This window comes from Callospermophilus lateralis, chromosome 1, assembly GCF_048772815.1.
Source record: "Callospermophilus lateralis isolate mCalLat2 chromosome 1, mCalLat2.hap1, whole genome shotgun sequence".
Lineage (NCBI taxonomy): Eukaryota > Metazoa > Chordata > Mammalia > Rodentia > Sciuridae > Callospermophilus > Callospermophilus lateralis.
In genome coordinates, this window is record NC_135305.1 from 147,921,407 (window position 1) to 147,933,872 (window position 12,466).

The following is a 12,466-nucleotide window of genomic DNA, read 5'->3' on the forward strand; positions in this document are numbered from 1 at the left end:
GAATACTGTACCCAAATCCCACAGCTCCAACGCTTTCCCATTCAGACATCAAAGACCCAGGTCAATTTTATTATCCCAAATTTGTGGACAAGGAATAGCGGGGAAGGAATCTGTAGAAGAAGTAGATAGAATCAGACTGGAGGTTGGGGCGGGGGGCTGGGGTGGGAATCTCAGTCTAGAAGGGTGTCGGAGGCCAGTCTTCCGATGACCTTACTGCATCTTAACAAGCACCCGTGAGGGCAGGAGGAAGCAAGCGCAAAGGTCTAGGGACGTAGGGACCTGGCTCGGGCTTGGCCTCAGACGCTGGGACCGTTGGTCACTGCTGGGACTCCGGTAGGGCGTTCTGGGGCCTGAGGGGTAGGTTGACCCGGCTCTGCAGCCAGCTGATGTAGTCTTCTTGAGGCATGTGGACGATGTGTTCTCGCACAAACTGTGGGTCAAATACAGTGGCAACCTCAGAATTTGGTTTGAAAACTAGAACCCCCCCTCCCCTACCTCCCGGCAAGGATCCCAGAAGATTTGTCACCAAGACGCATGGCCCCAGGATGCCCTTAACTCTTCATTCATCCATAGTGCCTGGAGCATCGGGCTGGGCTGATCTTTTAGGGAAGAGGGCCCTTCTCCAGTCTCCTCCCTCAGTAGGATGATTTTAAGGCCCCTTTGTTACTTTCGACCCAAGGAGATTTGAGGAGGGCAGGAAAACCCGGATAACATGCCTCTCTCTTTCTTTTTTACTTCTTTGTATCATTTTAAAAAGTCACTTGCTCTCATACTATATCTATATTTTTTTGGTTCATAGATCTCGTTGAGAATCGGTGACAGTTTGGGGCTTGCTTTCCAGGAAAGGGTTGAAGACGCACAGAATGTAGTGTTGATGTCGACTCTAGATGCAGAGCCCCCCGATCCGGGTTATCAGAGGCTCCGTGAGGCTTGCTTTGCTGAGTTTTGTTAGCCAGGGCTCTGGACTCAGCTGGATCACCTCTCCCATGCACCCCCCAAGCTGGCAGGCAGAAGGTGGCTCAGGACTGGCAGGTAGGGGGTGGACCGTCACCCTCGAGGTGGTTCCGGCCTTGCCTGCTGGAGTCTTTCAGAACCTCGCAGGGTGTGGGGAGGGGACTCTGGACACCTGACCTTGCCCCTCTACACAGACACACACCCAGGTCATCCGAAGGCAGAGGTGACCCGGGGTAAAGATCCCCAAAGCCTGTCCAGCCAGAGAAAGTCCCCGTCTTAGTCACTTCTTTATCTGGAGTCACTGAGCGCCTTATGGAATGCACTCAGGCCATCCCGTAAAATGAAGGGTGGGCCTTAAACCTCGGTTGGCCCCTCACTCTGGAGTCCTCGCGGCTCGTGCCTTTGACGGCGGACAGAGCTCTGGAAACTTCTGATGGTCGAGGACTTTTGAAAGCCACTCAGTGGTTCCTCAGCACCTTGAGACAGAGACCTCAGTCCTCACCCTGACCTTCAGAGGTCCGTGTGGACTGACCTCTCCAGGACCCTCGGAACCATGCCCCTCCTGGACACCTCGGCTGTCGCCAAGCATGGTCAGGAATTCCTCCAAGTCCAGCAGGGTCCTGTTTGGTGGCCTTTACACCGGGTGTCCCTTCTTCCTGATCTGCTCTTTCCCCTACTCTACATGGTGTTGTCTTCTCATTGTTCAGGTCTCAGCTTCAAAGTCACCTTCCCCCGTCGTCCTGGTGAAGGTAGGTGCCGCTAATTTACTTTGGACCTCAGCTCCTCAGACTTTTTTCTGTATGTGACACCCGCCCCCCGCCCCAATGTGACTTCTGAGTCGGTAGCCTGAGATTTTCCCCTTCTCCCCACCACCCGGGGGAAGCCCAGGGGCCACACTTGCAGTGGACCCCGCTGATGTGGAGTCTAATGTCCCTTGGAGCGGGAGACCAACAACCACGGTCATGTGGTAATTCTAGGGGACGTGGGCTCCTGGGAGGCAGGGGTCTTCGTGTCTCTTGCTCCCTGTGTCCCTGGCACTTCTAATAAACGCCTTCGGGTCGACAGATGACGGAATGAAGGCAACCGCGGCATCGGGAGGGGGAAGGGGACAGGGGTTACCTCAATAGCCACAGCGACGTCTGGGGAGCACAGTTCCCAGATTCTCAGCTCCTGTAACACCTTCAGGAGGACGTGGGGCCGGATCCTGAGGTCCAGGTTCTCCCCAAACTTCTGCAGTTTGGCCAGGATCTTCTTGGCGGGGCGGAAGCTCTTCAGATCCTCAGGGAGTTTGGACAACAGGTCAAAGTACCTTCGATTCCAGAGACAGGGCCCGTTAGGGGGGCACCGGGGGGGCGGGGGATCCGGGCCCCCTGGATTCTCCTCCACCACTTCTGTCTCTCGTGGAGTGTCTCCAGGGCAACGTGAGACTCGGTCTGAGGACCTTTGATCCACCCCTAAGTGTTAAGGGCCCACGAATCAGGAGGAGTGTTTGTCCTCAGGGTTGGGACACAACTCGTGTTCCATTAGGAAATGGCTAAGGACATGGTTTCAAGGGATGCATTTGAGTCTAGTTTTTTTTGTTTTTGTTTTTTTAAATCAAGCAGGAAAACTAGAAGACAAGAGGGGGAGATTGGAAATCTGAAGGATTCTGAAGCTGCTCTCCTGAGAGTCAATCAGCCCAGGGGGGGTGCAGACACATCCAAGGAATGAGTCCCAGGGTCGGGGGTGATGAGCACGAGAGGAAGGGAGTGGCAGGCTCCCGCCTACCCTGGTCTAACCTACCTCTCCACTCCCCGGGGAGATGTGGGGAACGGAAACAGAGAGTCACAGACAGACTCACATCTAGGCATCGCGGTGAGAAATCAATGCCCATCCTGCCCGGTGGGATCCAGCCACCTTTGCTAATGTTGGAGACTTTGGGCATCCTAAGGGGGTAGGGAAGTGCCCACCACAGTAAGAGTGAAATCAGATCAACGGCAGCCTGGTGAGCACGGTGCTGAGGTAAGTCAGGGACTAAGCCTTTCCGGTTATGATCACCGAGCACCCCTACTGGGGGAAACGCGTGCTTCCTGCGCTCATGGAGATTCCACTCTGCGCCAGGAGACGGGAGTGAATGCATGAACATGTGCCGTTATGTGTAAGTACGTATCATCCCCCGGGAGCGTGAGGCACTGTGGAAGGCCCCAGGACTCTGCTGCGACCTCAGGGACCTGCTTTGTAAGCTCCTGATCTGCAGTATTAAATCAGGGGAGGAATTCAGGGTACATCTTCGGACTTTCTCATCTTACTCTTGGATCTTGGTGAGGTTCACGATATCCCAGTTCATCGGACTCTAATTCTGAATTGCAAATGAGCTTACAGACTGGGCCAGATAAGGGACTTACATCTTAAATTCACCTCTTACTATCAGTGTGACCTTGAGTGAATTGTCCTCTCTGAGTCTCAGTTTCCCTGTCTGTGAAATGGGGTTAGTAGGTACCCTTAAGGATTTGGGGGTAAGAATAAAATGATTCATTAAACCTGAATAGGGTGGAGCTTTCAATCTAGTAATCAGTTGATTCATTACTGCTTTTTTTTTTTTTGAGGGGAGGGCTGTTGATCTTCCTTCCTTCCTCCTTTCCTTGTGCTGGGGATCTACCCCAGGGCCTTGCACATGCTACATATGTTCTCTACCACTGAGCTGCATCCCCAGTCTGGTGTGTATTTCCTTTCTTAAACCTTTCATTTTGCTTTTTAATCATCACATAATAATTGGACCTATCTATGGGGTACAGCGGGACATTCTAGTACGTGGTGTATACAATGTGTGATGACCCCCAAAGCATATTTAACATATCCATCTCCTCACACTGAGAGCACTCAGCCTTCTCTCTCCTAGTTGTTTTGAAGTAAACAGACCATGTTGACCATGGTCCCCACTGTAGTTCAATAAGACTCCAAAACTCACCATGTTGATTCTGGTTACTTTTTTGGTCACCGGGATTGAACTCAGGGGCACTCGACCCCTGAGCCCCATCCCCAGCCCTACTTTGTATTTTATTTAGAGACAGGGTCTCACTGAGTTGCTTGGGGCCTCGCTTTTGCGGAGGCTGGCTTTGAACTCGAGATCCTCCTGCTTCAGCCTCCTGAGCTGCTGGGATAACAGGTGTGCACCACCACGCCTGGTTTGCTTCTGGTCACTTATCCTCACCCGGCACAGGGGCACAGGGTTCCTAGGACACTCCTACCTGGGTTTGTGTCCTTAAGGTTTTAAATTATTTGGGGACCACTGCATAGACCTCAAAGTCTGTAGACTGGTTTCAGGTTGGGGTGTTTCACCTGCCCCTCCCCTGGGACCGTCGGAAGGTAAGAGCAGAGAACACAGCAGGTGCTCTCCCCCGAGGTCCAGAAACTGATGGCTTCTGACTCGTGCTCTCTGGAATGAACCTCTCTGGGTGCCACCTTATTGGTGGCCAGTGACAGTTTAGGGGTGGCGATGCTTTTCTCCGCACCTTGGAAGAGACCGAACCGGCCTTGACCTGGCACTCACAGCCCCGCCCCCTGGGGACCCTCCCGTCTTGTCCTCGGGTTTTTACCAGTGGTCTGCGATTTCTTGTGCGTCTCCTTTGACCAAGGAGATCTGATGTCGCATCTTGGACATGTCCTTTTGAAAAGTGGAGGCGCGGCCAAAAGAATTGAACTTCTGGAGTCCTCTCTCTTCCTGGCGCCTACGGGTGTGAGAAGGAGGGGAAGCATCAGAGCCTTCCTCCTTTGACGGTCCGACCCGCTCTTTCGAGATCGACTTAAACACCTTTTCCTCCCAGAGGCCTTTCTTTCTTTGGGTCCTGGGGACTGAACTCAGGGCACTCGACCACTGAGCCCCATCCCCAGCCCTTTCTTGTATCTTATTTAGAGACAGGGTCTCCCTGAGCTGCTGAGGGCCTCGCTGTTGCTGAGGCTGGCTTTGAACTTGAGATCCTCCTGCCTCAGCCTCCCCAGCCGCTGGGATGACAGGTGTGAGCCATGGCACCTGGCTGAGGCCTTTCAGAACCCTCACTACTCCTCTCTCTTTTTTTTTTTTTTTAAATTATGTATGCATTCTAGTTATACGTAAGGTTGGGATTCATTCTGACATAATTCTAAACATGGGATTCAATTTGCTCCAATTCAGCACTGGGGGCAGAATCGCAGCTCCGCCTTAGTTTGTGAACAGGCTTTTGCTCTCTCCAAGGTCCTGAAATGCCTTTTCTTGCTGAACTGGCCTCCTCATTGGCTCCCGTGCCCTTCCTGCTTCTGATTGAGCGCACACAGGTTTCTCATCTGTAAAATGGGGCTGAGGGTGGCCCCTAGGACTCAGACGTGAAGATTGAACCACAGGTGTAGGGGATTGAGCTTCATGTCTGACTCATTCAACCAACTGATGTGGGTTCATCTCTTTGCGCTCCCCTTAGCATTTGGTGCCTGTTCTATTTCTCCAAGGTCAATTTGTATTATAAATATAATCGTCTCAATTCTTTGTATACAATGCTTGGTGACTTCCATTTTACTCAAAAATAAATCGCTTAGAATGACTTGGCTTTCTAAGCTCCAGTTATTCCTCGGCCCCTACAACATTTTCCAGCATCTTCACCCTCCTTCTCGTTCCTTCTCTCCTAGAACTTTATGCTTTGGCTCACGATCAAAGTCTCTGAGCTGGAGTTCAACCTCCATGGGTGGGCTGGTAAAGCCTCTTATGATCTGGCCTCTGTCATGCTCTCTGATCGCCTTGCAAGCATCCCAAGCTCCAGCCACACCTGATTGCTGGCTGTTCCCTGCCTTACTGTGCCCTTCCTGGCTTCTGGGACTTTGCTGTGGCTTTTAGTGGGAACTCTATTCCCTGTTCATTTTCTAGTTCGGTGTTTGAATTTTACCTTTACTATTTAGGCACTTGGGGGATCACCTTTGACAAGAGATATTTCTGATGTCACTTCTATCATCCATAAAGTGGTCTAATAGGTTGCTATGACAGGCAACCCTTGCCCTGTAGGTTTTTCATGAGGGGCAAACAGTGCACAAATACAGATCTCTTATGCCCACGACTGGCCCATGGTTCTCTGGAATATTCTGACTGAGGCAGTGCCCTGGAATGATCTGTTTTTAATAAAAAAACGTTGTTCCCTCCAGAAAGACGGTTCTGATGGCTGTCCCAGATCAGGAAGGGCCTCCCTGTCCTGCGTCCCCTTAGCCCTCTGCCTGGCTGAGCTCCTGGCTCAGCGCCCGGTGCAGCGGCTTCTTATCTATTCATCTGTGTCCCCTCAAGACCAGGAGCTTCCAGAAGGTCGCATCCGGGGTCAGCCTTCTCTAAACCCCTGACCCAGAGCATCCTTTGATCAGTTCTGAATGGACGAGAGAGCACAGGGTCACCTGGCAGCCCTCAGTCCGTGTGACGGAGGGTCATTGCAGGCGGCGGGTGGGGGCAGGCTAGGAAGGAGGGCAGCTACTGGGCTGCCAGAGAGAGGAGCCTGCAGTGGCCCCTGGCAATCTGAAATCAAGTTCCAGCGACAGCCTTCCTGGCTCTGCGGGATGCACAGCCCTTGCTGCCTGACTCACCGTGTTCAAGTTCCCCAGCCCCTTCTTGGAACCTCGTGAGCTCCTTTCCTGCCCCCTGGCCTGATGCCACCCGGGCCTCATCCTGCAGTGGGTCCTCAGAGAGGACTTCCTGGATTACCCAACCTAAATTAGGTTTCTCTCTCTCCCCCGCTTTCTCTCCCTCCTCCCTCCTCTCTCTCCCTCCTCCCTCCTCTCTCCCCCTCCCCTGACATGGCGCCCTGCTCTCTTCCCATATGGAGTGATTGGAACCTGTTCAGCTCTATTTATAGGCGCAGTTATTTAATTTCCACCCATTTTTTTTTCCAGGAGACCACTGACTCCCCGAGAGGAGGGGGTGCATGTTTCTGGGACTGGGCTGTGGCCCCAGTGCCTGTCCCCTGGTGGGCACACAGGTACCGGGCAAACGCCCCTCGAGGGGCAGGAGGAGCGATGCCCTTACTTCATGAAGATCTCCATCTTGTCCTGCAGGCAGAAGCCGGCCTCCTGGGCCACGCTGTAGAACCTGGCCCTCATGCTGCTGCAGAGCCCGCTTTTGCAGAGGATGATGTCACGGGGGGCCCGGCTGTGGGCGCACAGAAGAAGGGCTTGGCCGGGGGAGCCCAGGGCCCCTGCTGTCCCCTCCCTCTTCATCCCCAGGTGTCTGGAGTGGGGATTCCCTGCGCCCACCTGGCTTTCCGCCTTCACCCCGGGCCTCCCTCGGCCTCCTGCTGGGCGTAGTAGGAAGGATTGGTCTCCTCAACAGCATTGAGCTGGTGTTTGGGGACTTATTAAATGAGCCTAAAACTGAGACAACCGGTCACTAGCTCCCGGACAATGTTAAGGGACTTAAAAAGCTGTGGGATTCAGGCTCAGCCTCCCTAGGAGCCCTTTGCCCTGGGGGATCCCTGGTCCTTCTGTGCTGCCGGTGACTTCAGGGAGTCTGTTTGGATCACCCCGGGGGGAGGCAGGAGGGAGTGGCCACCGCGGTCAGTCTGCCCCCTGCTCATCTGACTCACCCTTTCGCCTTCTTCTGGACTATCTGGGTGTGGCTTTCCCCGCTGGTGGAGCTCGATCTCTCACTGCAACACCAAGGGATGGTTTCAAGTTGCCCCAAGTCTGCTTTTCACAAGAAGGGGGTTCACCTGGCTCCTGCCAGCCCCCAGGATCCAGGCCAGGGGGTGGCTGAGGCTCCAGAACTCCAGGCCTTTGCTCCTGCCCCACCCCCTGCCCTGGACGCCCCGGGGCTCCTTGTCCACCTGCCCCAGTCCTCCCTGGTTTAGGCTCCAGAGCCAGGCCTGCATGTCTGGACTCTTGGTCCAACCTTGCCCTCTGCTTCTGCACGGTGCCAGGGCGACTCTGCTTTGCAGGCAGACAGGGCTGAGTTCAGAGCCCAGCCCCCCTGCGTCCTCACCCGTGGTCAGTCAACATGCTGGCACGGCCTGGCTGGCCTATGTGAGCCCCGACGGCACCCCCCTGCGGCTGACCACCCTGACCCACTTGGGCAGGTTCCCTAGAGGGGATGCCGGGCCCTGCTCAGGCCTGACCGCCGAGGTGCAGCGCCTTCTTTACTCCCTTCATTTTTTCCATAAAGTCCGCCAGCTGCCTCGACCACTCTATCTGGGTGCTTCTAGGCGTTAAGACTGTCTGGTTTTCTTTCTGACCTTGCGTTGGAACTTCTTCAGGCCAGCAGACCTGGCTGGCTCTCAGATCCCTCCCCATAGCAAAGGTCCTGGTCTTTACTGATTTTTCCAGGAGCCCATGGGACGGGATCTAGAGGTCTTGGGTCTGGGCAGACAAACCCTTACCCCACCTGGACGGGAAGCAGGGCTTCACTAACAATATCCAGAAGGCCTGGGTGCTGGATTCCACTGCCCCCGCCCCTGCAGATAGGTCCTTTGGAGAACTATGTTGGCCCTAACCTTCTTCCTGTAGATGGCTCTCTTTCCAGAGCGTTGACAGTGACTCAGAGAGAAGGAGGCAGGTGAGATCAGTGGTGTAGCTAGTTGGTGATAAACAGAGGGAAACAATAAAGACTTCTGGGCCCATCTCTGTCTCCTCCTTGAGTTTCAGCCACTCTGGTCTTTGCACAGTACCTTCGAGGTCCTTCTGCCTCTGGCCCTTTGCACATGCTATGCCCTTGCTAGAACACCATCCCCAATTCCCACCTCGCAGAGGAGCCAATTCTCTGTTCTTCAGGTCTCTGCTTAAACGTTAAGCTCAGTCTTGGTTGGGCCCCTCCCCATCCTGTCTGCTTTTCCTTGGCAACACTTTTGAGTCATGATTTATGGTTAACTATGGGGTTATTCGAGACATGCTCAACACCCCTATTAAACTACAATTGTTAAGCTTGAACGGAATTTAAGGGGCCCATGAACGCAGGTGGGGGAAAAAAACTTCATGTGTATTTTAACTAGCCTTGAACTGAAATTGAAACCACAGGCTTTTGTATATCGCATTATAATTGTGGAAAAATATTTTGAAGAATCATTTACACTCAACAAGAATCCAAAATCACAGTGGTTATTAGACCTGCTGTTCCATCTTATTATAAAATGCGTTGCTAAAGAAGCTCAGAGATTACTATGTGCCAACTTGGGTTGCAATACAGCACTCTATGTTACTACAGAAATCTCAGTGATTCTTTGTAATTTATAGTATGTGTTTATAAATCTGCAGCCTAGACATTGTCTGGAAAGGAATGCGTAGGCTTCCTCAGACTATCACGGATCCATGGCCCCCAAAATGTCCAGACAGTAAGATCTAGGAGGACAGAGAACATTTGTTTCATTTGCTACCGAAGCTCCAATACCTACTCGGTCCCTGGTACATGGAGAGGACCTTAGAATAGTTTCTAAAGGAACAAATGAGCTGGGAAGACCTCCACACCCCATCACGAGTCACCCCAGTAAAGAGGCGAGGGTGTCTCACTTAGTGCGAAGTCCTCCAGGTCCATCTATGGTGTCTCATCACATCAGGTTGGAACCTCAAACATGCAGAACAAAATTTACCTTTGGCGGGGTGGGGTGGGGTACCAGGGACTTGACCCCTGAGCCACATCCCTAGCCCTATTTTGTGTTTTATTTAGAGACAGGGTCTCTCTGAATTGTTTAGCGCTTCCCTAAGTTGCTGAGGCTGGCTTTGAACTCGTGATCCTCCTGCCTCAGCCTCCCTAGCTGCTGGGATGGCAGGTGTGTGGTGCTGTACCCAGCTACAAAATTTATCTTTGAAAAAGAGGGGTAGGCAACCAATAAATGGGCCAAGGACCTGAACAGACACTTGTCAGAAGATGATATACAATCAATCAACAAATATATGAAAAATGTTTATCATCGCTAGCAATTAGAGAAATGAAAATCAAAACTAAGATTTCATCTCACTCCAGTCCGAATGGCAGCTATTATGAAGACAAGCTACAATAAGGGTTGGCATGGATGCGGGAAAAAGGCACACTCATACGTTGCTGGTGGGACTGCAACTGGTGCAGCCAATCTGGAAAGCAGTGTGGAGATTCCTTGGAAAACTGGGAATGGAACCACCATTTGACCCAGCTGTCCCTCTCCTGGTCTACACCAAAGAACAGCATACTACAGGGACACAGCCACATCCATGTTTATAGCAGCACAATTCACAATTGCTAAACTTGGAACCAACCTAGATGCCCTTCAGTAGATGAATGGATAAAAAATGTGGCACTTATACACAATGGAATTTTACTCAGCAATAAAAGAGAATAAAATCATGGCATTTGCAGGTAAATGGGTGGAGTTGGAGAAGATAATACTAAATTAGCCAATCCCCAAAAACCAAATGCTGAATGTTTTCTCTGATATAAGGAGGCTGATGCATAGTGGGGTGGGGAGGGGGAGCATGGGAGGAATAGACGAACTCTAGATAGGGCAGAGGGGTGGGAGGGAAGGGAGGGGGCAGGGGGTTAGAAATGATGGTGGAATGTGATGGACATCATTATCCAAAGTTGATGCATGAAGACACGAATGGATGTGAATGTACTTTATACAACCAGAGACATGAAAAATTGTGGGTAGTAAGGACTGTAATGCATCCCGCTGTCGTATATTTAACAAATGTTTTAAAAAAGAGCGGTGGGGTCGTCCTGCCCCACCCCTGCCTGATTTCAGCTGGAGCTTTAACTTGACGGGATGCAGTTGCTGGGGAGAACCACCAGGATACACACCCTGAGCCCCCAATGGAGGGGCTCGCTCCCAGTGGGGTCACCAGAAGGAACCCGGGCCCCTCACCGCCCCGTGCCCCTTGGCCTGGCACCTTGAGCCCCCTGCTGGGGGCTGCAGCCCTCCTACCTGGATTTGTGGGTGGCCTGCCCCTCCCTGAGGGCAGAGTCGCTCTTGGTCTGTCTGAGCACCGACAAGAGGCTGCAAAGCAAGAGCCGTCTTTAGTGAGGCCCCGAACACGGAGGCTCCTTGGGCAGCAGACACCCGTGGGGGGACCGGGGTCCTTGCAGGGGGGGGACCTTCCGGGCCACCTGCAGAGGAGTCACCGCAGAGCCTGCCGACACCCTGGGCCACGTTTCCAGAGATTTGGACCCACTGTCCTGCGGGTGGGCCCCAGAAGCTGCATTTAAAACGATGCAGACACACCCCTAAAATCTCCCTCTCTCTCCCTCTCTCACACGCACGCACGCACGGCCCTGTAGAATTCCCAGCATCCTGTGACAGCGTCCCCTTGACATGCCTGAGGCTGCCTTTGGAGAGTCTGGGACACCACGGTCTAGACATTTGTGTTTTCCCACAAACTCCCCCAAAATGACCCTGCTCTCCAGACACACTTGGGAAACACCGTTAGAAAATCAGAAAGAAACATGGTCTTCTTCCATGTCTGGGGCCAGTCCAGCCTTGAAGCCAGAGGCTGCTCAAGGCTGGCTTTGGGGGTCCCTCAAAACCCCAGGACTCTCTGTCAACCTTGGTAGGAGCAGGTTTGGTGCATGAAGCAAGAAAGAAAAAAAATCGAGATTCCAAAGGGAGGGCCGGAGAACGGTGGCTTCCCTGCCGGCCCCCCTCGGCTCTGTGCTGGAGACTCAGTCTCCACTGTCCATGCCGAGTCGGGCGGGAGGGTGTTCCCCTCGGAGGAATTAACAAGGAAGGGGAATTTCAACAGGTGCTCGCTCCGTAACCATGGTTATCTCGTCATTAAACTGAATGCAGAGGCCACGTGATGGGTGCCCTGAGAACCAGGCTCGAGTGCGATTTTGTCCTTGTGGATCTTCAGGAGTCACTTGAGACTGTTCCTCTCCATCGGTGAGATGGGGCGTTGGTGACGGCTAAGGGACCTGCCTCAGCAAGGTGCAGCAAAGACTCCACAGGGCACGAGGTAGGAAATACAAGTAACATCCATCCCTCCTCCCCTACCAACGGTCGTTTATTGAGCGCTTACTATCTGCCAGGTCTAAGCTTATAAGTTAAATAAAATGCAGGAGCTGACTCCTTGCTTCGAGTGACTCACGGGAGCAGACACTATTTACATAGCATTCATAATACTTTACAGGAATAATATCATGTCATTCTCACCCCAGCCCTTTGGGATCAGTTGCTAAAGAGCTTCCTTTGACAGAATTGGAATCCGATCTGAGAGGTAAAGCAACTTGCCCAACATCACACAGCAAGGAAATGGTGGCGGGGAGAGTGTCCCTAGAATATTTGGTTCTAAAGTCAATGCTTCGATGCTCTATGATCTCATTTTATAGATGAGGAGTTGGAAGTTTTAGGGAAAGCCCTAAGTGACGTGCCTAAGGGCCACCAGGGTTCGGATTCTTATCAGCCTAACTCGGAGCCCAGTGCTCATGCTGTGAGCTCTCAGGAAGAGCAGCCTTGCTGAGCTGCTGTTCACTGTTACTGTCTGTCTCTGTTGCGGGCCAATCAGGGACAGCAGCAGCGGGGCCTTATGGGCCGACCTGGGCTCTGAGTGCCTCTAAGGCCACCTTCCCGAGTCCCCA

The 12,466-nt window shown here is 52.7% G+C and overlaps 1 protein-coding gene across 1 annotated transcript in view; it reads right to left on the reverse strand.

The window, feature by feature from the left end:
- Positions 1-316: 316 nt before the first annotated feature.
- The window catches only part of Ccdc60 (coiled-coil domain containing 60), an 80,663-nt gene continuing 68,513 nt past the window's right edge, over positions 317-12,466 (reverse strand). Inside the window, exons 9-14 of the mRNA XM_077110160.1 lie at positions 10,818-10,889; positions 7,518-7,580; positions 6,962-7,084; positions 4,530-4,661; positions 2,074-2,263; positions 317-430 (exon numbers count right to left, since the gene is read on the reverse strand). Coding sequence (XP_076966275.1) covers positions 317-430; positions 2,074-2,263; positions 4,530-4,661; positions 6,962-7,084; positions 7,518-7,580; positions 10,818-10,889 — 694 coding nt within the window. The remainder of the gene's footprint in view (positions 431-2,073; positions 2,264-4,529; positions 4,662-6,961; positions 7,085-7,517; positions 7,581-10,817; positions 10,890-12,466) is intronic.